The sequence below is a fragment of the Balearica regulorum genome, chromosome 22, assembly GCF_011004875.1.
Source record: "Balearica regulorum gibbericeps isolate bBalReg1 chromosome 22, bBalReg1.pri, whole genome shotgun sequence".
NCBI classification, from domain to species: domain Eukaryota; kingdom Metazoa; phylum Chordata; class Aves; order Gruiformes; family Gruidae; genus Balearica; species Balearica regulorum.
Window position 1 is genome coordinate 6,101,297 of NC_046205.1, and position 22,951 is coordinate 6,124,247.

The window sequence follows — 22,951 nt, forward strand, 5'->3', positions numbered from 1 at the left end:
CCTCAGGCCAGGGCTCTCCACCCAGACCGCGTCCAAGGCAGCGCAGACCCAGAGGTCTCTGTCCAGGTCTCCAAACGCCACGGTGCCCACCATTCCCCAGGGCTGGCTTCGCCTCCCGTGCGCGCCCTCGGCTCCGGCCACAGCCAGGCGTGCCGGCAGCGATCACTGCGGCGCTCTCCCGTGCTCAGCAGAGGAGTTTTGACAGCTGGAGGTGAGGGATTAAGCCCTGAGCTGTGACCTGTGGCAGGCTCACGCCTTGCCGCGCTCCCGGCACACACACGTGGAGGGTCATTAATCCGCCTTAGCTGATCTCTGACCTGGCGGCTGCAGGATCAAGCAGCGGCACCGACCCTGGTGTCAGCACCGCCACCGAACCCGGGGCTCCTCAGCTCCGGGCAACGTGCACTGCGGGCAGCGTGCACCGCGGGCAGCAGGCGCCATGGGCAGCGTGCACCGCGGGCAGCGTGCACCACGCAGGCCCCCACCACAGCCAAGTGCTGGCCTGACACCGATGCGGGGCGTCACCCGGCGCGTGCGGTGGGGCAGGGTGCGGTTCCCGCGCGCTCCCCACTCTCTGCACATCGCAGATGGCTCAGGCGTGTCGGGAGACGAGTCAAGACAGAGAGAAATACCCTGGTCGGTTTTGCAGAAAGCTCTTTAGCAGCTGCCTGCAAACCTGCTGGTTTACAACCAGCGGAGCGAGCGGGGCCCGGCGTCCCACTGCCTCGTGCTGTACACCCATCCCCGGGCTCCTCCCGCCGCAGCAGCCGCTGCCGCCGCAATCCCCCCAGCGCCAGCTCCTCTCCTGCGCCCCGGCACGGCCACCCCGAGCTGCACACGTGCCGGCTGGCCCGTGGCTACCAAGAGCAGCTCGGCCTGTGGCCATTCCTTCAGCCCCCTGCCCGCCTCCCAGTAGTTGCGAATGCAGCGGGAGTTAATTAGCACAGCCCCCAGCCTCGGAGTTAATTTGGCTGCAACCCCTGCCTGGACCGGAGCAGCACAGATGGACGCGGCCACCACCCGCAGCCAGATGGGCTGAAGGCACCGCAGTGCTGTGCCGCAGGGCGATGCACCGTGCCATGCCGTGCTGTGCCGTGCTGTGCCGTGCCATGCCACGCCACGCTATGCCATGCCGTGCCGTGCCGTGCTGTGCCGTGCCATGCCATGCCACGCTATGCCATGCCGTGCCGTGCCGTGCCATGCCATGCCACGCCACGCTATGCCATGCTGTGCCGTGCCGTGCTGTGCCGTGCCATGCCACGCCACGCTATGCCATGCCGTGCCGTGCCGTGCCGTGCCGTGCCCAGCCCGCTCTGCGCAGGGGCCAGGCGCAGGCGCTGCAGGGGTGGCAGGAGGCTGCCTGCAGATGGGGTGGGGTGTTTTTCTTTCGTCAAGGAAAATGTTTTCTTGTTCCCTCTGCTGACGGGCGGGTGAGGCTCCGGGTCCGTGCGGCGCGTACAGCAGCTTTTGGAGCGGATCAGGTGTCATGCATTTAAGGACCGGCTCCGGCCAAGACTCTCCCCGCGCGCTCCGGCGCTGCTCGGCCGAGCTGCTGCCTGATGCCTTTGGCTTTCGCAGCCCAGTCTACGGAAACAACGTGCTCGCTCTCCGTTTCAATAGCTCACTTTTCGTTTTTGACTCGTTTTATTATTATTTTTAAAGCATGTGTAGCGCAAACCAAATCACCTACCTCCCGCTGGAGTCAGTCCAGCCCCGTGTTGGGCTTGGAAAAGCTCCCTGCTTTATTTTTTATTGTAAATGACCGTAGGATGGAGCGGCTCGACGGGACACGGCGGCGTCCAAACCCGTGCTGCTCCAGCCCACCCACACATGCTGGCGGCTTTCTCGGTGTTTTCTCTTTGCAGTGTCCACCCGAGCTGGGAGAGCGTGTGAGGTGCTCGCTGCTCGCTGCTGCTCGCTGCAGCCCGGGGTGAGCTTTGGCCGCGGTTTGCAGAGGCGGTGCCTGTGCCCCGTGCTCCCGGTGCGCGGCACAGGGACGGGGACGGGGATAGCGATGGGGCCGTGCCAGTAAACCTGGGGGTGCGGTTGAAGCACATTGAAGGTCCCATCCTGGCTCATCCCTGTGCCCCAGAGAACCTGCGTGGGGGCTGGCATGGCCCCGGGTTTGACGCGGGGCCGGAGCCGGGGCGAGGGCCAGCGAGCAGCACGCCGCACCCCGCACTGGTCGCGCTTTTACTGCCGGGTTTAAACAAGTTCTTCATTTTACTGACCTTCAACCACAATCGCAGCTCCCCCGTGGATCACATATATTGACTTAAAAAATAATTAGCTTTGAAGGGAGCAGGCGCGGTGCCTGCCTGCCAGGCCCGTAATTAATATTTAAATCACAGGGGCCATAAATCAGCTGCGGCTCAGCGAACAAGCCCCCGGTTGTGTGCGCGGGGGAAGCGAGCGGCGGTGTTGCTCACAGGGAAGCGGCCGGGTCTGCGGCAGGGCCGTGCCCGGGAGCGTTGACATGGACGCTGCGGGGAACGGGGGCCGGTGCGGGGCGGCAGCAACCCCTTCCACTGGGAACGGCCGGAGCTGCGTGCCTGGAGCTGGCCGGGAACTCGCCGGGCCGACCGGCACAAGCCAAAGGCTGTTTCTGGAGCGACGGGGGCGGCGCAGGCTCCAGCTGCCCGAGCCCCCGCGCTCCTGCGAGAACAAGGTGACATTTCTTGTCTCCTTTCTCATGCTTTAAGTGTGAGATTTTTTTGTTTTTTTTTTTTCCTTTTCCCGGAGCTTTCATTGCGTGCCAGGGGTATTTAACACGTCTGCTCACCAACTGCCAGGGGAGCAGACACTTGCACAGTTAGCGCGGCGGCGGCGCGCTCTGAAGTCATGCCAGGGGTCTCGGTGCTGCGCCACCGCACCGGCTGCAGCCGGGTCGGGCCCCCGCTCCCCCCCCCTCCCCGGGAGCTGAGCAGCACGGTGCTGCCGAGCCCCGTCCCAGCTCCAGCGTCTTGGAGGGAACAGCACCGCGTCGCCGAACCCCTCGAGCGTTCCCCCTGCATGAACCCTCCTGGCCCGGCTGCTCCTGCTGGGCTTGGCTGCTCTGCACGGAGCGGTTGTGGTCGAACTACCGGACTGTGCCGGGGGGGCTGGAGCTGCCTCCGAAGGACAGCAGCTCGGCTGGCTGCGGTGCCCAGGCAGCAGAGCGGGGTGAGCCCCATCCTGCAGTGCCAGGGCCGGGAGGGGCCCCCCGTGCTCGGGAGCCCCCGCAGCATCTCCCCTGCTCTGAGTGGAAAAACGTGACTCCTCGTGGGATTTCTGCTGGCTGTACCAGAGCGGCTGCCGGGCCCCAGCTCCACCGGAGGACAGGCAGGCGACACCCAGCCGTAGCCGTCACGGGTGCAGCGGTTCCATCCGCACCATGAACCAGCCGACGTTTGCAACCTGCCCTGGGAGATGAGTACGTTACACGGCTGCTCGTTGTGATTAATTATCATTTCATAACGCAGGAGATTTCAGGCATGAAAGAGCCTCTTCACAGACACGTTGTGCACACTTTATCCATCATATGAGACTCCAGATGTTTCCATTTTATTCTTATTAAATCACCACCTGGAGAGCCCGGGTAGTGTGAGGCCTCCTGCCCCGATGCTGGGCACCGCCGCGGACGACAGCAAAGCACCTCAGACCCCTTTTCCTTCAGACACGGAGACACGAGCCTGGGGGTCTCGGGCCAGACCCCCCCCTTGCCCCCGCAGCCCCTTGGGAGGGCTGGGCAGGAGGGATGCCCCAGCCGGACCAAGGGAGAACGTGCAGGAGCTAAGCCGTGTCTGGAGACGCCACGTTACAGCCAGCGACCTCGGCGCGGAGCAGGGGGACTCGATCTTGCATCCGGCGCGCAGCGAAACGGCGGCTGGAGCGGTTTCCTGTCCTCCCTCTCCCTTCCCTCTGGCTGTGCTGCCCCCCCCCTGCCCTGTGTCTCTCCAAGGGCTGAGGGCTCGCAGAAGGACAGGGGGACATTTGCAGATGCCCCGCAGCACCCAGCAGCGAGGGGCTGAGCCACCCCAGGGTGCTGCTCCCGTGGCGTGGGCTCCTTGGAGCAACGAGCAGCGTCCTGTGAAAACAGCCCCGCGGGAGGGAGGAGCAGGGTGGGTAAAGCCCAGGTGGGAGAGAAGAGACCTGGGAAGGGAGGGAGTTAGAGACGGAGGCACAGGGGTCATACCAGGTAAGGAAAACAAATAAATAGCTGATTCAGGGGTTTGTTCTCCTCTTTTATTTAGCAGAAACTGTATTTTTACAGCTGCAATCCCTTAAAATGGGATTCTTTTTCCCTTAAACAAATGCTTGTAAAATAATGCTTCATAAAAATAAGCGTTCCTCTTCTCGACCTCGAAGACAGAAAAACAATAACGCCGGCAAGGCCCTGTCTGCGTCGCCGCCGAGGCTGACGGTGGCTGTCACGCGTGTCCCTGGCTGTGGGCAGGAGCCCAGCCATGGCCTCCCCTCCGGGTGCCGCGGTGGGTACGGCACAGCACCGGTACGCCCGGCTCCGGCAGGATGGGTGGAGCAGAGCTGCTCTCCCAGCGTCCGCCGTGGCCACCTGCGTCCTCACCGGTCCGGGCGCCGTCGTGCCACCGGCGGCAGAGCTGTCCCCGTCCCCTCCAGCCCCCAGCACGGCGCGGGGGGCAGAACCGCGCGGCTCCGCGGGCATTGCCTGGGCAGGAGAGCAGCGGTCTGGGCTGCCTCGGCACTGGAGACCTCCGACAACCTGCCAAGCACTTGTAGTGTCAGGAAGAATCCCACGCCAGGGCTCCCCACTCCCTTTATTTAATTTGCTTGAATTTTGTTTTAATTTGGGGGATTTTTGGGGTTGTTTTTTCTCCAGGCTGCAGCTTTTTTTTTTTTTTTTCACTGCTGCTTCAGCAAAAGTGATTCAGGAAATTCCGATCAAATCCCGGCGCGCAGCAGCCCTGCCCCTGCTCCCTGGCGGGAGAGGCAAAGAGCTTAATTCTCATTAATAACTACCACGGGTCAATTATTGCGAGAAGGAGAAAAACCAGCAAAGCCCTTTGATATCACGTGTTATTTAAACTTCCGAAAATAAATGTTCTTTGCAAAACAATCGGTTTGCAGCTCTGCGCGTGGACCTGGCACTGAAAAAGTTGCTAGAGGGCAGATATATTTATAGAGGGTATTTATTTTAAATAAACAGGCACTTAAGGCAGAGGCTGCTGCTTCCAAGCGCTGCAGCCTTCCCCTGGGCTTTACAGGCTGAGGATTCCCGTCCCTCGCCCTCCGAGCGAGCTCCCACTGCTGCCTGCAAAAGTGCCACAGCTGAGCCACCAACACAGCGAGTCCTGGGCTCCAACATCGTGGGTTTGGGCCAGCACCCACCAGGAGATGCAGCACCCATTTGGGAGACACAGCACCCACCCAGCCGCTCCCAGGGCAGGCAGGGCTCGGCGCCGACAGCCCGAGCCACCCGTGGGACCGCAGCCAGAACACACGTGGCTTTGGTTAGAGGAGACCTTGCTCGCTTGAGAGATGTGACAGCAACGCTGGGCTCCGTGGGCTGTGGTTTTCATCCTGCCTTTTTTTCCCCCTCCTCTTATATGTATGTTGAAAATATATAAGGGAAGCCTGACAGGGGCATAACCCCAGACAAACAGGTACTGGGGCGGCCTCTGAAAGGTGTTGCCAGGTGCCCATCGTTAATTATTGCTCCTAAACCATGTGTTTATTGTGCATCTCTCAGCCGGCGCGTGTTGGGAAGGGTAACGTGGTCAGGGCAACGCTGCTCCGGAAAAAGGCACATTCGGGGGAGCCCTGCTGCCACCAGGATCGTTCCCAGCTGATCCTTGCGGGACAGAGGGTGCGAACGGGGGTCGCGGGTGCCTGGTCTCACTGTCACTTTGTCCGCAGGAGCAGTGGGGAGCAGGATGCTGCCGGACGCCGTGGCACTGCTGGTGGTGGTGGTGATGGTGGTCGGCCTTCGCTCGGCGGCAGGAGGCGGCGCGGCGGGCTACGCCCAAGTGAAGTACATGCAGCCCATGGTGAAGGGACCCCTGGGACCCCCCTTCCGTGAAGGCAAAGGGCAGTACCTGGGTAAGGGACGCGCTCTGCGGGGAGGTGGGAGGACACGGGGCCACAGGTGCCTGGGAGACCTGCCGATGGCGTGACGGGAAGGGGCCGAAGCATCATGCAGCCATCAGGCACTCGCCATCCCCTTCCCCGCGGGGTCGGTGGCCCCGGGGAGCAGCCTGGCGCGGCTGAGGGTGTTGCTGTCCGATGCCTCTTGGGCCAAGCACGGAGGGGCCGTTTAGGTCTCCTTAACTCACTGCAGAAAGACAAGGATGGGCACGGAGCGGCTCAGCAGAGAAGCAAAGCCCTTTGCTTGGGCTGGGTGGGCACCCTTGGGTGCTCAGACTGGGAGCTTGTGCACAAAGGGGACCCACGAGTCCTTTGCTCTCCTCCTCCTCCCTGCATGTTTGCCGGTAGCTTCGAGGCTCAGCCCCAGGAGCTGCGCCACTCGCCATCTCTCCCTCTCGCTGCTGTTAAACCTGAGCCGTCCCTGCGAGGCTTTTTCCATTCCTCCACCTATTCCGTTTTCCCCATCTACTTTTTACACCAGCTGGGAAAGGAAAGAGGGCCAAGGCCGGAGCAGAGACCCAGCCTAGCGAGAGGAGAGCAGGAGAGAGATGCGTCCTTCCTCGGAGAGCAGCAACCAGAAACTCCACGTGTGTTAAATCACTCCCCACCCAGGACACGTGCCGTGCAGAGGTGCTGAGGTCACTGCTCTGAGCAGCCAGGCCTCCTGCACCGCGTCCAGCCCACCCCAGGCTTTTGTAACTGCCTGCCCCGAGCTGCCCTGCCCGCACGCCCTGCCCGCACACCCTGCCCGTACGCGCTGCCCACACGCCCTGCCCTTGCTGTAGTCCCACGTGCCTGCCCAGGGCTCCTTTTATGCCCAGCCCTGGCTGCGGGTGCGGGAGGTTCCGTCAGTGCCCCACACCAGCGGGGTTATTAGCGTGTGTTAATTACTCACACCCTGGGGAATTGCTCAGGAACTTGGGGGCTTCACAAAGAGCAAGTGTTGAGTGCGACTGAGTTTCTCCGGCACTTTTTGGGCTCATCAGGGCGTCCCTCTGCCAAGCGAGCACCCAGCACCTCCCGAGGGTCGCGGCAGCAGCAGGGTACTTTCAGCTTGAAGAGGGGATGGAGGCTCTGAGCCCTTTCCCTGGTACCAAACAGTGGTCCCCAACCACTTCCCAGAGCCAGCCGCTGCTGGCAGCACTGCGGGATGGGGCAGTGCCGGCTCGGGTACCCGGACCCGCCAGGTCGGTGCTTGGCCCTTGGGCAGCGGCTCTGCTGCGGGGGGAGGAGACGCCGGAGCCCTCCCTGTGGGTTCACACAGACCCGGACCCTCCGGGGAGCTGAAGTCTTGGCTCTGGGAGGAGAAACTGGAGAAGGCTTGGCTGCTGGTGGCTGATTTACTGCTGGGCTGAATGGCTTATCAGGAGTTCAGCTCAGCACATATGTCAGAAAACACACAGCAAAACCTGGAGCTGAAGCATGCGATGAGCCCCCCCCCTCCCTGCCCCCTTCCCAGCTGTTGTAAAGCTGCTCCCTGAATCCCAGCCAGAGACAAAACCTTCCAGTGTAGCGCAGGAACATTTCAGCTGCTGGTGGGACTGGATTCAAGTATCTCCCTGCTGTTTTTCCTTCTTTTTTCCCCTTCTTCCTATGCATTGGAGCGCCTTGCACTGCCACTGAGCAGCGCTGCCTGCCTACTGGCGGAGAGAGGAGTACGTGTGCCGGGCGCTTTGCAAGGTGCCATTTGGGTGCTTTGCCAGGTTAGACCAGGCACGGGTTGGAGGAGACACTGAGGCAGGGCAGAGCGCAGGAATCCCCTGGATGTTACTCTCCTAAAACCCCTGGGAAGAGTGCACGGGCAGGGAGACACAGGCAGGGGGGCAGCTGCAGCCTGAGCCACCGGCTACGGGGCTGCACAGAGGCGGCTGGGGAAGCCGGTGCCTCCAGGATCCCACCGAGCTCCCATCTCTGCTTAACCTCTGATTTGGCAAGGAAAATCCCTGCTGGCCTTCTGCCCTGCTTGGGGAAGCTCAGCTGACTCGCCGTGATGGCGCAGGGCCGTGCCGTGCCCCTGCGGGTTACCCCCGAGCTGGCAGGGAGCTGTGTGGGGCCCCCCCACGCTGCCCTAGCCTGGTCCCGGGGCAGGGACCCCTGCCTGGGGGGCCAGGACCCCTGCCTGGGGGGCCAGGCCAGGCCCCGGGGGCTCCCATCGGCCTGCGGGTGCCATCTAGTGAGAGACAGGGCTGGTTTCCTCAGGGTGCCAGACGCCTTTTCTGACCCAAAAGTCGACTCCCCAGGAACACAGAGGCAGCTCGGGGCAGGAGGTGCTGCTAAATGCTAAAAGCATTGAAGCAGTTATTTGCACAGTTGGGTTTTATTTTGGCTTGGTTAAAACCATGTTGGTGCAGCTCACAGCCAGGTAAAACCACTGCTGGGTGCTGGCCGGGGCTTAGGGCACCCAGCATGTTCCCCGTGCACGCGGGGAGCCAAGCCAGCAGCACCCCAGCTTGGGGCATCGATAAGGCAGAGGCAATGCCCAGGTCTGGCGTTGAGCCTCTCCAGCGCTGCTCGGGGCACCCGCTGCAATGGAAGATGGGATGAGAGATGCAGTAACACTGGTCCCGTGCAGTGTCCGTATGAGCCTGTGAAACTCGCTCTCACGAGACAGGGCTTGGCAGCAGCGCTGGAATGAGCTCGGCCAGGCTCTGCCATAGAGCAGCCAATCTCTCCTTCCTGCGGTGTCATCCGGCAGCGCTGGCCAGACCCATTGCTGACTGCTCGTGGCCGGGAACCACTTCCCATCTCACTGGATTGTTCCTCTGCCAGCCAGTCCACGCTGCAGGGTCCCTTCTCCAGGCATGCGGGGTCCTTACTGGGATGAACGCAGCTCCAGAGGGGCTGCAGGATCCGCCTGGACGTGTCCATGTTCCTCAGGAGGTGAAAAGTTCTGCGGTGCCCAGGCGAGAGCTCGCAGGGGCCGTGCCTGCTCCTTCCCCTTCCCGCTGCCCCAGCTGGCTCTTTGCATTAGCATTCATGGCAGCTTTGTTCATGCTTCGAGGGGAACACAGAACCCCATGCCGCTGCTGTGAAATGCAGAGCTCTGAGACATGCGTCTGTGGTAAGACATGGTCTTTTGAAATTGGATACCACTGGGGCTGCAATGTCCCAGTTTCTCTCCGCTAACGTCCCCGGTTTGGTTTTCCCGTCTGCTTTTTTGGCCGCCTGCAAGTTGGCAGCTCTCGCCTGGCGTTTCTCTTCGCTGCCTTGTGTGAGAGTGTGTGTGTGCTTTTTCCTTCCTTCGTGGGCTCAGCTGTAGATCCTTGTTCTGATTCCATGCAAAATGACCTAGAAAACTAATTCTTTTCAAACCATTGCAAGAAGAAAAGAAAAAAAAAAAGCGGGGGGGGGGGGAGAAAACACATTGAAATAATTTTCTGGAGAAAAATTTTTCCAGAATTCGAACCCCAGAAATTTACTTTACAACGCTTCACATCTCCCTTGCTGCCTTTCCCACACCATTTTCCGGGGCGAGGAGCAGGAGATTTGCAGAAATCCAGTGGCAATGTCATGACAGACAAGTATTTCCTTAACTTCCACAGCCAAGTGACCTCTATTACAGCCCAGGATGCAGGCCAGGCTTTGATATGTAGATAAACTCTGAAAATGTTTCCATTACCAAAAGGAAAACAAGCAGGCACCAGGCTCGGAAATGGCCAGAGCTAATTGCTGGGCTTAGGAAAGGTAAAGCTGCCCCTGATGCACCGGGAGCGGGGCCTGCCGCTGCCGCCGCAGTTATTCTGCAGTTATTCTTTTCACGTGTCTCAAATCTCCCCTAATCTTTTCCCATCAACTGAGAAAATCTCTGTGTTGGCAGATCCCAGCGCTGCGGGTGTCTGTGCTCCCGAGGCCCCGCTCCGCTCGCCGAGTGCCCGGGCTGGGCAGGCTGGCAGAGCTGGGGACCCCCTGCCTCCTCCTCAGTGCCATGCCAGGGCACGCAGCCTCGTGTTCTGTTCTCATCCCAGGCGGGATCCAGTCCCATCCCGGGAACTTGTCCATGCAGATCTCTTCCTGACTGGAATGTTCAACTTTGGGCAGATTTGATTAAAATTTGCCTAAGGTGTCAAGGCCCTCTCCTCTGCCCTTCGCATTTCTCATCACAGGCCCTCGTACGTGCGACTGCCAAATATTTCCTTCATTTCGAACTTCCCAAAAAAGAGTTTGTCAGATTTATTCTTTTGCACCCGTTCCCGGTGTCACGTGGGAAGTGACACCCTGCCCGGGCTGGCCTCAAGGAGTTATTTATGCTCATGTCTGTGCTTTAAGTACCGAGCTGCGGTGGGCATGTAATCTGGCTCTCCTTGGCTTTGTAGTCTCTCAGCTCATTAGTTTCTTTCTTATATCCATTTGCAAAATGCCTCTATAAATTCTTTAAATGTCAAGTGGTTACGGCCTATTCCCAGCTGGGCTGACTCATTTGGATGTCACTGAGGTTGCGTTTCCCTTGCAGCTATTGGCTTTTCCTCCATCCTCAGCGCTTTTTTTCTTTTTGGTGATTTTTTTCTCTGCCTTGCTGGACACAGGAGCTGAGCCAGTGAGCACTGCAGGCATGTCTTAACCCGTACACGAATCACCTCTTTGGTCTCTCGAGTACATGTCCAAGAGTTTTCTTTTTAATCCAAAAGGATTAAAGGTCTCCTGAGACCCTGGACTCCAGGGATGGGGTGGAGGGATTATCCTCAGTCTTGGCTTGCTCTGTCGCCATCCTCTCGGCTGAGCCCAGGCAGCAGCAACTGAATCCCACGGTGCTTTTGAGGCCGCTGGGAAGTGAGGCAGCGGGAGGTTTGAATCCAGCTCCTAAAAAACCCCCACAGGAGGTCATCACACAACAGCACTGCCAGAGCCAACAGCAACTGCTGGGCTTGTTGACACCCTCTGCGGAGGGATGGATGGAGTAAGGCTCGAATTAGTACCCTGAGCTCTGGCCAAGGTCTTGCCTCAAGCCAGTCCTGCTGATGCGGTGGCCCAGGAAGCCACTGTGGCCGCGTTTCCATAAAACCATTTCTAGAGAAGGGCTATTCCAAGTACAGACCCAGGCAGCGCCAAAGCCCCTGGCTTTAACACCAGGCATGCTCCTCCGCCCACTGCCAGCCCCAGTAAAGCTCCATGTCTCCTCTCTCCACAGACATGCCACCGCTGCTGCCGATGGACCTCAAAGGGGAGCCAGGACCGCCAGGGAAGCCCGGCCCGCGTGGACCCCCGGGGCCCCCCGGCTACCCAGGAAAGCCAGGCACGGGGAAGCCAGGAATGCACGGCCAGCCTGGGCCTGCTGGCCCCCCCGGCTTCTCAGGCATTGGGAAACCTGGCATCCCAGGACTGCCTGGAAAGGCGGGTATGAAAGGGATGCCCGGAGCCAAGGGCGAGCCCGGCATGAGAGGAGAGCAAGGGCCAAGAGGACTGCCTGGCCCCCCGGGGCTGCCGGGACCAGCTGGCATCTCGGTCAACGGGAAGCCAGGCCCCCAGGGTGGCCCCGGCCTGCCCGGGTTTCGGGGCGAGCCTGGCCCAAAAGGAGAGCCAGGTCCCCGTGGAGAGCGAGGGATGAAGGGTGAAAACGGCGTGGGGAAGCCAGGGCTACCAGGGCCCCGGGGGAACGGGGGCCCTCCCGGCCCTGCAGGGCCCCCAGGGCCCGTCGGCGTTGGAAAACCTGGCCTTGATGGGCTGCCGGGTGCACCGGGGGAGAAGGGCGACATGGGCCCTCCGGGTGGGCCTGGTGTCAATGGGGAGCCCGGCCCCATGGGGCCCCGGGGCCCCCCCGGCATCGATGGGATTGGCGTCCCAGGTGCCGCGGGGGTGCCGGGGATACAGGGCCCCATGGGACCGAAGGGAGAGCCTGGGATCCGTGGCCTTCCTGGTTTGCCAGGCCCGACGGGCTACGGGAAGCCGGGCTTGCCCGGCCTGAAAGGAGACCGCGGGCAGCCCGGGGTGCCAGGAGCCATCGGCGATAAGGGGGAACCTGGCGTTGACGGGGAGCCGGGTGAGCCGGGCCCTGCCGGCATCATCGGGCCACCAGGCCCACCGGGGTCCATGGGCCTGCCGGGCAAGCATGGGCTGCCTGGCTCCAAAGGGGACGTGGGTCCGAGCGGGCCCCCAGGAATGCCGGGGATGCGTGGTGACCAGGGCCCAAATGGTTTTGCAGGGAAACCAGGAGTGCCGGGAGAAAGGGGCCTGCCTGGGTCACAGGGACCCCCCGGCCCAACGGGCCCGAAAGGAGAACCAGGGTTCATCGGCCTCCCAGGGGTGCCTGGAGTAACGGGCGGCCCCGGGCCAAAAGGGGATGGTGGGATCCCGGGGCAGCCGGGGCTGAGGGGCCCTTCCGGCATCCCGGGCTTGCAAGGACCCGCAGGTCCCATGGGGCCTCAGGGGTTACCAGGGCTGAAAGGGGAGCCCGGGCTCCCTGGGGTTCCCGGTGAGGGGAAGAACGGTGAGCCCGGCATGGCCGGACCCATCGGCCCCCCAGGAATGCCAGGAACACCGGGGCTGAACGGGCCGCCGGGTCCACCAGGGCCACCCGGGCCGCCGGGAGCGCCTGGGGTGTTCGACGAGACAGGCATCGCGGGGCTGCACCTGCCGGACGGAGGCGTGGAGGGGGCAGTGCTGGGGAACGGCAAGCCGGGGAAGCCGCAGTATGGCCGAGGAGAGCTCTCTGCCCGCATCGCGCCAGCCTTCACCGCCATCCTCACCTCCCCCTTCCCGGCATCGGGCATGCCGGTCAAGTTTGACCGGACTTTGTATAACGGGCACAATGGCTACAACCCCGTCACTGGGATATTCACCTGCCCTGTATCCGGCATCTACTACTTTGCCTACCACGTGCACGTCAAAGGGACTAACGTTTGGGTGGCACTGTACAAGAACAACGTGCCCGCCACCTACACCTACGACGAGTACAAAAAGGGCTACCTGGACCAGGCCTCGGGCAGTGCCGTGCTTGAACTCAAGGAGAACGACCAAGTCTGGGTACAAATGCCCTCGGACCAGGCCAACGGGCTGTACTCCACGGAATACATCCATTCCTCTTTCTCTGGGTTCCTGCTCTGCCCCACATAACGGCTGTTGGGCACGTTTCCTTTTCACCCACTTTAGCCATAAACTCTCTTTTTTTTTTTTTTGATAAAAAAGTTTTTTAAAATTAATACAAAAAAGAAAAATCACTGGGAAGAACGCGCAAGCCGTTGTTGTGGGACCTTGCTTCATGCTGTTTGATCCACGAGTCAAGAGGGTAATCGGAAAGGAGACATCTATCTTTCTCTTTTTGGGGAGGGAGAAGGCAAGGAGGGGAGCGACTTCCTCAGCAAAGCATATTTGGAATAAATTTTACCCTAGTGACTGTACATCAAACACAGGAACACGTGTGGGATGGCAAGGATCCGGCTCTGCAGTAAACTGCTCTGTGATCCAGAGAGGGTCATCTGATGACGAGACCCTTCTGGTCTCTAACCAAGTGCCCTTGTTTCCCGTTTTGAGTACTAGTTACATAAATACAGCTGTTGTAACGGGCGGTGTATTTGCTGACCAGCACAGGGGTCCTAGGCACTTAACGCAAACCTGCGCAGCAGCAGAGATCCATGGTGGATTGAGAAATTTCCTTCCCAAACCATCAGACGCCCAAGTTCCAGTCTCATTGATGCCTATTTTTTTCAGACTGCGCTTTGGGGCGGTCTCTCTGATTCACTCCGGATTCAGTGGGGTTGGATTTATAATCGTAAGAAGTGGAACACTTTGCATAAGCACCTTCTTGTAAGAAGTAAATATTATTTTTAACCCTCCCCCCCAGCACCTTTAGGAGTAAGAACATCCAGGCATTGGTATCTGGGAGGACGACAGACGACCCATTCCAAAGCCGCTGAGAGAAGCTGGGACCCCTGTGATGAACAACGATCCTCTCTCTCGGGTTAGTTCACCTACTGGCAAGTCCAAGGACTAGTTCTGTCCTCTCTGTTTCTTTGCAGCCCAGAGACTCGCTCAGCCTCGTGAGCATCTTATTCTTTGACAAGACAAGGATGGCACTGCAAGCCCGGCTTACAGTGCTTCTAGCCTGGTTTGATGGAAGGTTTAGTTATGCTTTCTTGAAAGTGCCACTGACGGACAACTTGCTTTTACTGTCTCACTATTTCGGGATGTGTAAACTTTTGCATTGGTATCCCCCCTTTCTCTGGGGACCTTTTAACTAAGAAAAAATAATGTTCGTTCTAACTTTCCATTCAGTCATTTTACAACGGTGCTATTATCTACTTAACAATGTTATTTACAAGTCTAGTGCAATATGTACCTGTAAAAGTGCACCATTCCAGGTGCCAATCTGTGACTTAGGTTAAAAAAAAAAAAAAAAAAAATCACATTTGTCTGTTGTTACCACTTTGTCTCACTAATGCTTGAAATGTTATCGACCTGAATATGAGCTACAAGGTTCTGGGAAAGGTATGCGCGGATACTGACCACTTGGCTGCTCTGTCCTTTGCTAAAGGGAGCAACAACCCTGTTGCTTTGCAGATTTTCTCACGGTAGAATAGCCATTGCCACTTGCACTCCCAGGAAAGCGATTCCTCTCACACCAGGCAAGTAGCACACTGCTGAAGTTAATCCACATGCATCACGCCGCATGTCCCTCTGCAAAGGCACATCCCTGAGAAAACAGCAACAATTTGGTCACCAGCTGAGCAACTGTTACCCTTAAATTTTCCTAAGGCCTGCTCTATGGTCAACGACATGTAGCAAGAACCGGGACTTGGGATTGTTCTCCAGATGGACTGTACAAGATACTTAAACAACTTTTCTTTTTCTATTCCTGTTTTGTTTGTTTTTCTCCTTAAGCCTGTCCTGTGTTTCTGCCTCTTGCCACCCAGGGCTTCCTTTTAAAACCACACCAATCCCTGAGATGAAGAAACAGAAAAAGGAAATTTACAGTTGGAAGGCCAGTGCCTCGGCTACTGCCCGGCTGGGGCTGGCTCGTACTCCTCCCAGGGATCTTCTCCACAAAAAACTCCAGGTTTCACGTAAAGACGAAACCTTGTCAAGCTGAAGGGCTGCCCCAGTGTCTGATCCCACTGGACGTTTGCAGTTCCTGAGGGCAGGGGCTGTCGGGGCCATTCGGCTTTGATCACACTGGGTTATCTCCCAGCAGGAACGGGAGCCAGACACAGTCCCTAGAGTCAAAAGCAGATGCTCACATGTTTTCTTCAAGCCCAGGCTTGGGAGGAGGGTGGTAGGATGGGGCCCATCTCTCCTTTACTGAGGCGTTGTTCCTGTGGAGAACAGCAACGAACTCGAGCTGGTGCCACGCAAGGCCCCAGCCAGCAGCTGGCTCTGGCTCCCACCGCGCAGCACCGCGCACGCTACCTGCGCCAGGGCCAGGAGCTCCTTGTGCCCCAGACGTGCGCTGGGGTGGAAGCTTCACCCTATTACTCAGCAAAGCGACTTATTTATACTGTGTTCTAACCTACATCCTATCTCTTTTTGTTCCGTTTTATTCAACATTTCTTGTTCTAGCTGGCAAAAGGCGATGACAAAAGTATTCACTATAACCACACCAAGACACAAACTCACTCAGTGCTGTAGATACTGTTTTGCAATTTCACTTTCCCTTCACGTGCAGAGCATAAACCATAATCAACCTTCCGCAGCTATATAACCCATTACATTTACACAGTAATTGAAAGGCAAAGATATTACACGCACATAGAGTTAGGCTAGAAAAAACGATGCACAGAATGAGGGAGGGTGTTCATTAAACCGGACACTGTCAGGAAGAATTTGTTTTCTGGAGTACTGAGTACGTGATATTCGCCAGTAGAAAGGATTATTTTCTGTCGTGTGTGTGAGCGCGTGGGATTTTGGTTTCAATCACAATAATAGAAAAGGTTGGGTTGGATGAAGTATGTCTATTTTTAATTATGAAAACTGCATTACAATGTGCATTTTTATATACAAATTCTTACTATTTTTTTTAAATTTGCCTCTAGTATCTTCATTTCTAACCTAGTATATAGAGGTTTTTAGTTTTGTAAATACTTATTACATGCACTGTCATAGTAAAAGTTGGTTTAAAATGCACTCTTTTGTGATCAGAAACTGGCCTTCTCTTCAGAACTAAAACTACAGTACTTGATTGTATTGACAAAACATCAATAAAACTTATTGTATAAAAGGTGGTCGCAGCTGTGCCTTTGTCCTGGTGTTCACGGGCTCGCGCAGCCTCGCTGGTGACCATTCATACCGACCTCCTGACCTGTATTTCCTTCGCAAGCCCAGCTCCCCTCTTCCTAGCAGCGCAGCAGACTTGCTTGCCAATTCCCGTTCTTATGGAAGAAGGCATTGCCTCTTTCTTGTGGTTAGGGAGAAGATTCCTGTCTCCAGAAGTTCATTTTTAAAAAAGGATGAAATCTGGACCCTTCCAGACTGGCAATTATTAATTTGAGGAATTTAAGTCAAAGTGGTGGGGGCTCCCTTTCCTTTCTGTGTTTTTTCCATTACACCTTTTTTTGCTATGTTATAGAACCTTGTCTACAGCCAACGTTCGCATACTGAGCAGCAAAACCAGCCAGTTCAGCGGCAGACAGAAGAAATGGTGAATCACCTGTAAGCAAACCACTTTCAGAGACGAAAAGTAAAAAGAATAAAGAGAGGAAAATATGCTTTCTCACCTGATCTCTTATCTGGAAGAGGAGACGTTACTTGTTACAAGCAGAACACTTCCAGGGAAGCCTGGCTGCCACGCAGGCAGACTCCTTCAAGAGCTGACGATGAAGAACCAGCGATGCTCCTGCTGCAAGTCGCAGGGGAACCCAACACTGCTGCGTGATCATCCCACGCTGGGCTCCAGCAGCCAAACCTCTTCCATGCACTGCCCCTCGCTGCAAACAGCCTACAAGCCCCAGCCAGCAAAGGGCCTCTCCAGCAAACCGCCCTGCGACGCACGCGATTGACGCTTCCAACTCACCCTGCTGTTAACAAGAACCACTTTTACCAACTTTGGCTGCCCTGTACTGCTCAAAGGCACGAGTAGCCACCTGAAAGTAGTTTTTACAGCAGATTTCCAGTGCTAAAACTCACCCCAAACAAAGCACGAGCCTCAGCTACACGCAAGATGTCTCTAACCAGCACCGAACAACTTCCATTCTGCTTCCTACAGAAAGATTTCAAGGAGCCATTAACAAAGTAGTTTCAGGTTGAGTCTTAACAGTATGGGGTGGGGAGAAATAGCCCAGAGGTTTTCTTACAACTCCTCTTGTCATGTAGTATGGAAGAACAACTGCATGACTTGAATGAAAAGATGGGAGCAGTGGCTAATTAACAAAGATAACTAAGTGATTTTATTTCTTTCCAAGAAAGTCAGAGCTAAATGTTTTCGTACACATTTAAATTCTGGCCTAAAATGAGCTACATTTTTTAGACAGGAGCTCTTCTGCTCTTCGTGAGTTCCAAACATTTAAAATTATAAAGCTGCTTTAAAAGGAAAATATCTTCTTTTAAATAATTCCGTGAATACATTCACATCTCTGGCAGAATAACGTGAAAAACCTGACATTTTACATCTCAGATCTGCAGCACAATAGATATACAATAGACCAAAACTGCGCATATTCTCAGACAAGATACTCATTTATACAAGGAAAACCCATTAAAGCATCGCACAGAAAACTGGCACTTGAAGGAAGGAGAGTACAGGAAAAACTGGAACAACACACCGCGGCCGGATTTTCCGCATGTGCATGCAGCCTGACGCACACAACAACCACGCGCCGGTACCAACAGGGGCTGAGCTCCGTTTGAGCACAACGGTCACTTCCCGGTGTCACAAGGAATACTAGAGATTACAGAGAATTACACTGCCACATTCAAACTTAGACACATTTCCCTATGACTGCTTGTCTCTTTCAATTATTAAAAAGCTTTTAACCCTTTTCAGACATGCCATACCCAAGCTGTTACTCCATTGTTGACCAGCTCCATTGGGCAAAGGTTTTAAGCTTGAAACTCTGGAACGGCACGGCTTTGCTTGAATATTCTCGGCCACCAGTGCCAGCTTCAAACGCACAAATTCTTTTAAACTCTGGTAAGTTCTCCCCCAATTAACCTACCTTTCCCTTTATTTTCAGATGATTCTTACCAAGTACAGAGTTTTAAAACTGTGAGAAATAACTCCTGCTTCCCGCTGACATAATTTTTATCACTGACTGCAGCAGAACTAGGAATTCAATCCTTGTGTAACACCAGGTTTCACAACTATCTCCATCCACAGAATTAAACACCAATCTCACTTGATGCTCTGGACATACATAGGACAGGATTAAAAACGCAGGATGCATGGATTAGGAACAAAGGCTGGAGTAGGTGCAGCAATGTGAAAGCCAGCTACGTAAGGGACACAAAATGCAACAGATGAGGACAGCACCAGGTGGATCACAGAGCCAAGGACACCAAAGGAACAGTAATTCATTACACCCTCTTCCAGCAGCAACAGTGAGCCAGCTGGGGTTCTGTCTGCATGCACCAGAGGCATTTCTCACGATGCCACTAGCAATGCAAAGAAGCCCCTTCTCCAGTCTCTGGCACTTTTCATTCTGCCTTTAAGGAAAGGAACCTCCCTGGGAGGTCTATCCTCCAGCGTCTGCGCCCCACAACACAGGCGGTGACCCGTGCCGCCATGCAGGACGTCCTCAGGGACCTGTGCGTCTGCTGACTCTCATTGACAGCCCGTAGCTGGTCAGCTGGGTGTCAACTGGTGTGGAGCCTATCAAAGCCACTGCAGGACAGGTAACAACAACTCAAAGGCCACGGCATACAGGAGCAGAGGAAAACAGCAAGAAAATCAGTAGATTCCGACACCCACCTAGTAACTGTAATGACAAACGACCTAATGGCGGGACAAAGCAAGCAGCAGACACATTATGAAGAACTTGACGCTCCTGTACACTTAGAGCAGACGCGCCACATGCAGCCACTTCCCAGCTGACCCGTAACTGAAGGGTATGTCCCCTCTCTTCCAAACCAGCTCATGCTTCCAGCTCTCCACTTGCAGCAGCAGACGTCTTTCTCAGGGGAGGCTGGCTGGCGTCTGCAGATGGTGCGGATCCACCGCCAGACTTCTGACCAGAGAAGCAACGGTGACCACCCACTTCGCCTTCAGACAACACGCTCCGCTTGGAGCTCAGAGCCGCTGGCAGTACAGTTCATACAAGCTATTTGCCAGCTTCTGTGTCTCTTGAAAAGCTTCACAGCTCTGCTCCCAGCTTGGGGGTATCTGCTCCTCCCCATAATAAGCCCCTGCAATGGCTCCTGCCATGGTAGCAATGGTGTCTGTGTCTCCACCCAGAGAGATACAGTAGATGATGGTCCTCTGCAGGTTGCTGTAGTGATCAGGAATATCTGGGTCAGCTTCCATACAGCGCAAGAAGGAGTAAATTGCAGTAGGGACAGACCGCAAAGCGGCAATGCCATTGCCTGTCAACAAAACCAATCATCTTCAGTGCTGCAGAACACTCGGGTCTTCCTTCCCACAGAAGAACCCCTTCCCTTCTAACCACAACTTCTATCACTAGTTACTTTCAATACCAGTATCACTAATTTTGTCACGACAAAGTGCAAAAGTAAGTTTGCATCTCAGAAGAGAAAGCTCCCCGAGTTTCCCAGTACTACTCACATCCTACAGACCAACTCCTTGCTACACCACTACAGTCTGGCAATGCACATCTCCCCGTTCCTGTCCAATGTGATAGCCGTTAAGACAAGAGATCTCAGAATATTAAGAAACATTATTCATTACAGGTTTTTCTTAGCAAGACATTTTTTTCCCCACCAATACAGAGAGGGAAAATTACTGACTGGTGAGCACAGGCAGTCTTTCCAGCACATTCTGTGCCTGACAGGCAGCAGAGGCCAAAGTGGCAATCTGGAGGAGGACACACCAACCGGGCTTCCCGAGCTAGTCCTGCTTCCAGCTCTGTCCTAACACTTGTAGTAATAAAGGTACTTACCTAATTCAAACAATACATCTGCTTTGGGAACGCTGCTGAGCTCCAAAAATTCCTTTATTTTCTTTAGACGCCTTGAAAATGGTAAATCCTCAAATCCCAGCCTGGGGGTGGGTGAGAAGAGTACAATGAAGAAGAGAGAATGCGAAGAGCCAGAATACGCTGTACACAGCAGAGTTAATGCTCCTCACAGCTACTTACGCTCGGGCTTCAGTAAGAGATTTATCGTCTGCCTCTACATCCTCCATGTGGCTAATGAGCTGCTCCAGGAAGGTCTCCTTGCTGAGTTCCCCCTGCAGGGCGAGATGCACTGCCAGGGCCTGCAGGATGGCCCCGTTGTAGCCCAGGGAGTTGGCATGGGTTAACTCGGCACTCAGCTTCGCAAACTGCGAATGAAAAGACATTGTTAGCGAACCTGCCTGAGAGATCGCGTCGAAACTCACCTGACAGCAGGGACTCCCAGAGCCAAGGTGCCCAAAGGAGCCAAGAACGGTACCTTCTTAACGTCCTGCACATCAGAATACACGAGGGAGATGCCTGCCACCCTCATGGCACCGCCGTTGCCATAGGAGCCTTTCCCATTAAACTGAGCTCTGGCTGGTTCAAACACATCATTGCACTTGGGGCTCAGGAGCTTCTTGAAGACATTGACGACAGCCATCCCATAACCGCGGTTGGGTTCCTTCTTGTACTCCTCAGCAAACCTGGTGTAGGCAAGAGAGCAGCAGTCACGCAGGTGAGAAAAAACAGGCCGGGTATTTGGTCTGTTATTGGAGTTTGTATAAAGCCACTTGATAAAGCGAACACATGGGTAATTCAGCGACAGTCGGGGTTCAAGTGACTCAGTCCTGTAGGGAAAGAATCCAGTTCCCAAAAATTGGTGTGAAAGAAGGAAAAGGTGTATACACATCATCTTTCACAAATCCCTGCTTCCCTCTCAACCTTGCCTTGAAATAGAAGCAAACTGGAAACATTTCTGTGGGTCACAACCACAAGGAAAGTCTTTTGTTCAAGTTCAATGGAAGAGTTTTCTAAACAAATAAATATTCTCCCTTAAGTGGAACCAAATGCTACCAGGGTGGCTGTGGATTCAAAAGGGAAATGGATCATAAACAAACCAAAACTGACCTCACTAATATTCACTAAGTTAAGGGAAGGACAAACGTAAATAGCAACAAATAAACACGAAAGGAAATGCTTCTGAAATTTCTAAGCATTATCTTCCACAAAGGTGAATATACATACATGGCTGCAATACAGCACGTCCCATCCTGCCTCCCTTCAAAGCAGAGTCTGGACCCACCCCACAGCTAATGCTGCTGCGTGTTCCAGAACAGTGCAAAGCACACAATAAATTACAGGATTAGCCATCGCTGTTCTCATTTTTTTTCCCTCCACAAATTAACAACGACTTTGTCTTCGCCCCCATCTCCTTTCACAGAAAACTACACTGATTGCTGTCACTTAAGAAAGCTTTACCTTCACTAGTAAATGTCAACACCTGGCCTCCACTGCTGGCTGCAGTCCTTACCTCTTGGCCATGTCGACTTCATCGAACTCTTGCTTGGCTAGCAGGGACTGCACCACCGACCTGCTCATGGCCGTGTCGTCCGTGTACGAAAGCGTTTCTAAAACAGAAGGTCAAAATGTAATGTGATCATCCAGGGACAAACTCTCCTCCTGTCCTGCTCCACTGTCAGCACTTCTCTCCGGGGCCTGATTATCTGTATAGCTGGAGTTAAAATATTATCAGAAGTTCCCCAGCACTGTGAGCTTGTCACTAGCCACGGTCATCAGAGTAAGAAGACACAGAGCAAGAGAGATGCATCCACAGTGAGCATGAGACAGTATGCACTACAAGGTTAATAAGAGCCAAGAAAAAAAGTATGATATCCAGAGGCACATATGGACAAGCGAGACAAAGTCTCTTTTTCAAGGAGTTTACAGCGTACACTGACAAGCAGAGAAGAAAAAGCACAGCTGCATTTCTGGACAAGACCACAACAAAATCAAGTGTCTTTAAGATCCTACTGTAAGGGCTTACAGGGCTTGCTGCACAGCTCAGAGCCCCAGTACGAATCCATCATCACTTGTTAAGAGTTAAATAACCATTCTACTCTCTCCTTATCAATTTCTGGTACATCTGTTCCTTGCTGACACCCCTGCACTGTGACGCCCTGGTTCCCAGCACGCTACACACCTCAGCTTCACTCCAGGACAAGCAGCTGGCTGTGCACAGCAAACCGCTCATCCCTCCCCACCAGCCACCAGGAACTGCCCTGGGGGAGCCAGAACCTCATCCCGGGGAAATGGGGGAGGGAGGGGGGGCAAACCCCACAGGACAGGGGAAACAGGCTGGGGACAGCCACGGCTGTCCCGGGGGAAGCGCCCTCCGCTGAGGTGAAGGACATGAGCGGGGGCACCCAGTGGGCCTGGAGGCTGCGAGGACGGAGGACACACACAAACACGCACCCCAAAACCCAATCGTGAGAGTGTTTGGCTCCGGACCCAACCCCCGTCCCGCTCCCGACTTTTCCTCCCACCTCTACGGGCGCTGCCGGCCGGTTCCCCGGCATCAGGCGGCCCGGATACCGGTTCCAGGCCTCGGAGAAAACGCAGTAGATCGGATAGCTTTACGACGCTCCTGCCTTCGAAGACGGCGCCCAGGCAGTCACCCAACAACGCCCCGGCTAAGCAGCCCCGGAACCGGGCGGGTCCCGGCCGAGGCCGCGCCGCTGCCCGCCCTGGGCCTGAGGCCGAACCCGCCGCCGCCGCCATCTTCTCCCGCCGCCGCGCTCCTCCGGGCCACCAGGGGGCGGTGTCCGCGGCAGAGCCGCGGACACCGCCCCCTGGTGGCCCGGAGGAGCGCGACAGCGGCT

General features: G+C 55.7%; 2 protein-coding genes across 2 annotated transcripts in view; one reads left to right on the plus strand and one right to left on the minus strand.

Annotated features, from left to right (window-relative positions):
- Window positions 1-16,246, plus strand: part of COL8A2 (collagen type VIII alpha 2 chain) — a 34,155-nt gene extending 17,909 nt beyond the window's left edge. The window contains exons 2-3 of the mRNA XM_075773856.1: window positions 5,875-6,057; window positions 11,228-16,246. Of these exons, the coding sequence (XP_075629971.1) occupies window positions 5,892-6,057; window positions 11,228-13,149 (2,088 nt within the window). The 5' untranslated portion in view covers window positions 5,875-5,891 and the 3' untranslated portion in view covers window positions 13,150-16,246. The remainder of the gene's footprint in view (window positions 1-5,874; window positions 6,058-11,227) is intronic.
- A 1,139-nt stretch (window positions 16,247-17,385) lies between these two features.
- On the minus strand, window positions 17,386-22,860 carry ADPRS (ADP-ribosylserine hydrolase). Its single transcript, XM_010305301.2, has 6 exons — window positions 22,616-22,860; window positions 21,604-21,700; window positions 20,569-20,776; window positions 20,274-20,458; window positions 20,076-20,176; window positions 17,386-19,542 (listed from the first exon to the last, which is right to left on the minus strand). Exons 1-6 carry the CDS (start codon window positions 22,848-22,850, stop codon window positions 19,250-19,252), a joined length of 1,119 nt encoding a protein of 372 aa, XP_010303603.2. The 5' UTR covers window positions 22,851-22,860; the 3' UTR covers window positions 17,386-19,249.
- Between the last annotated feature and the right edge of the window lie 91 nt (window positions 22,861-22,951).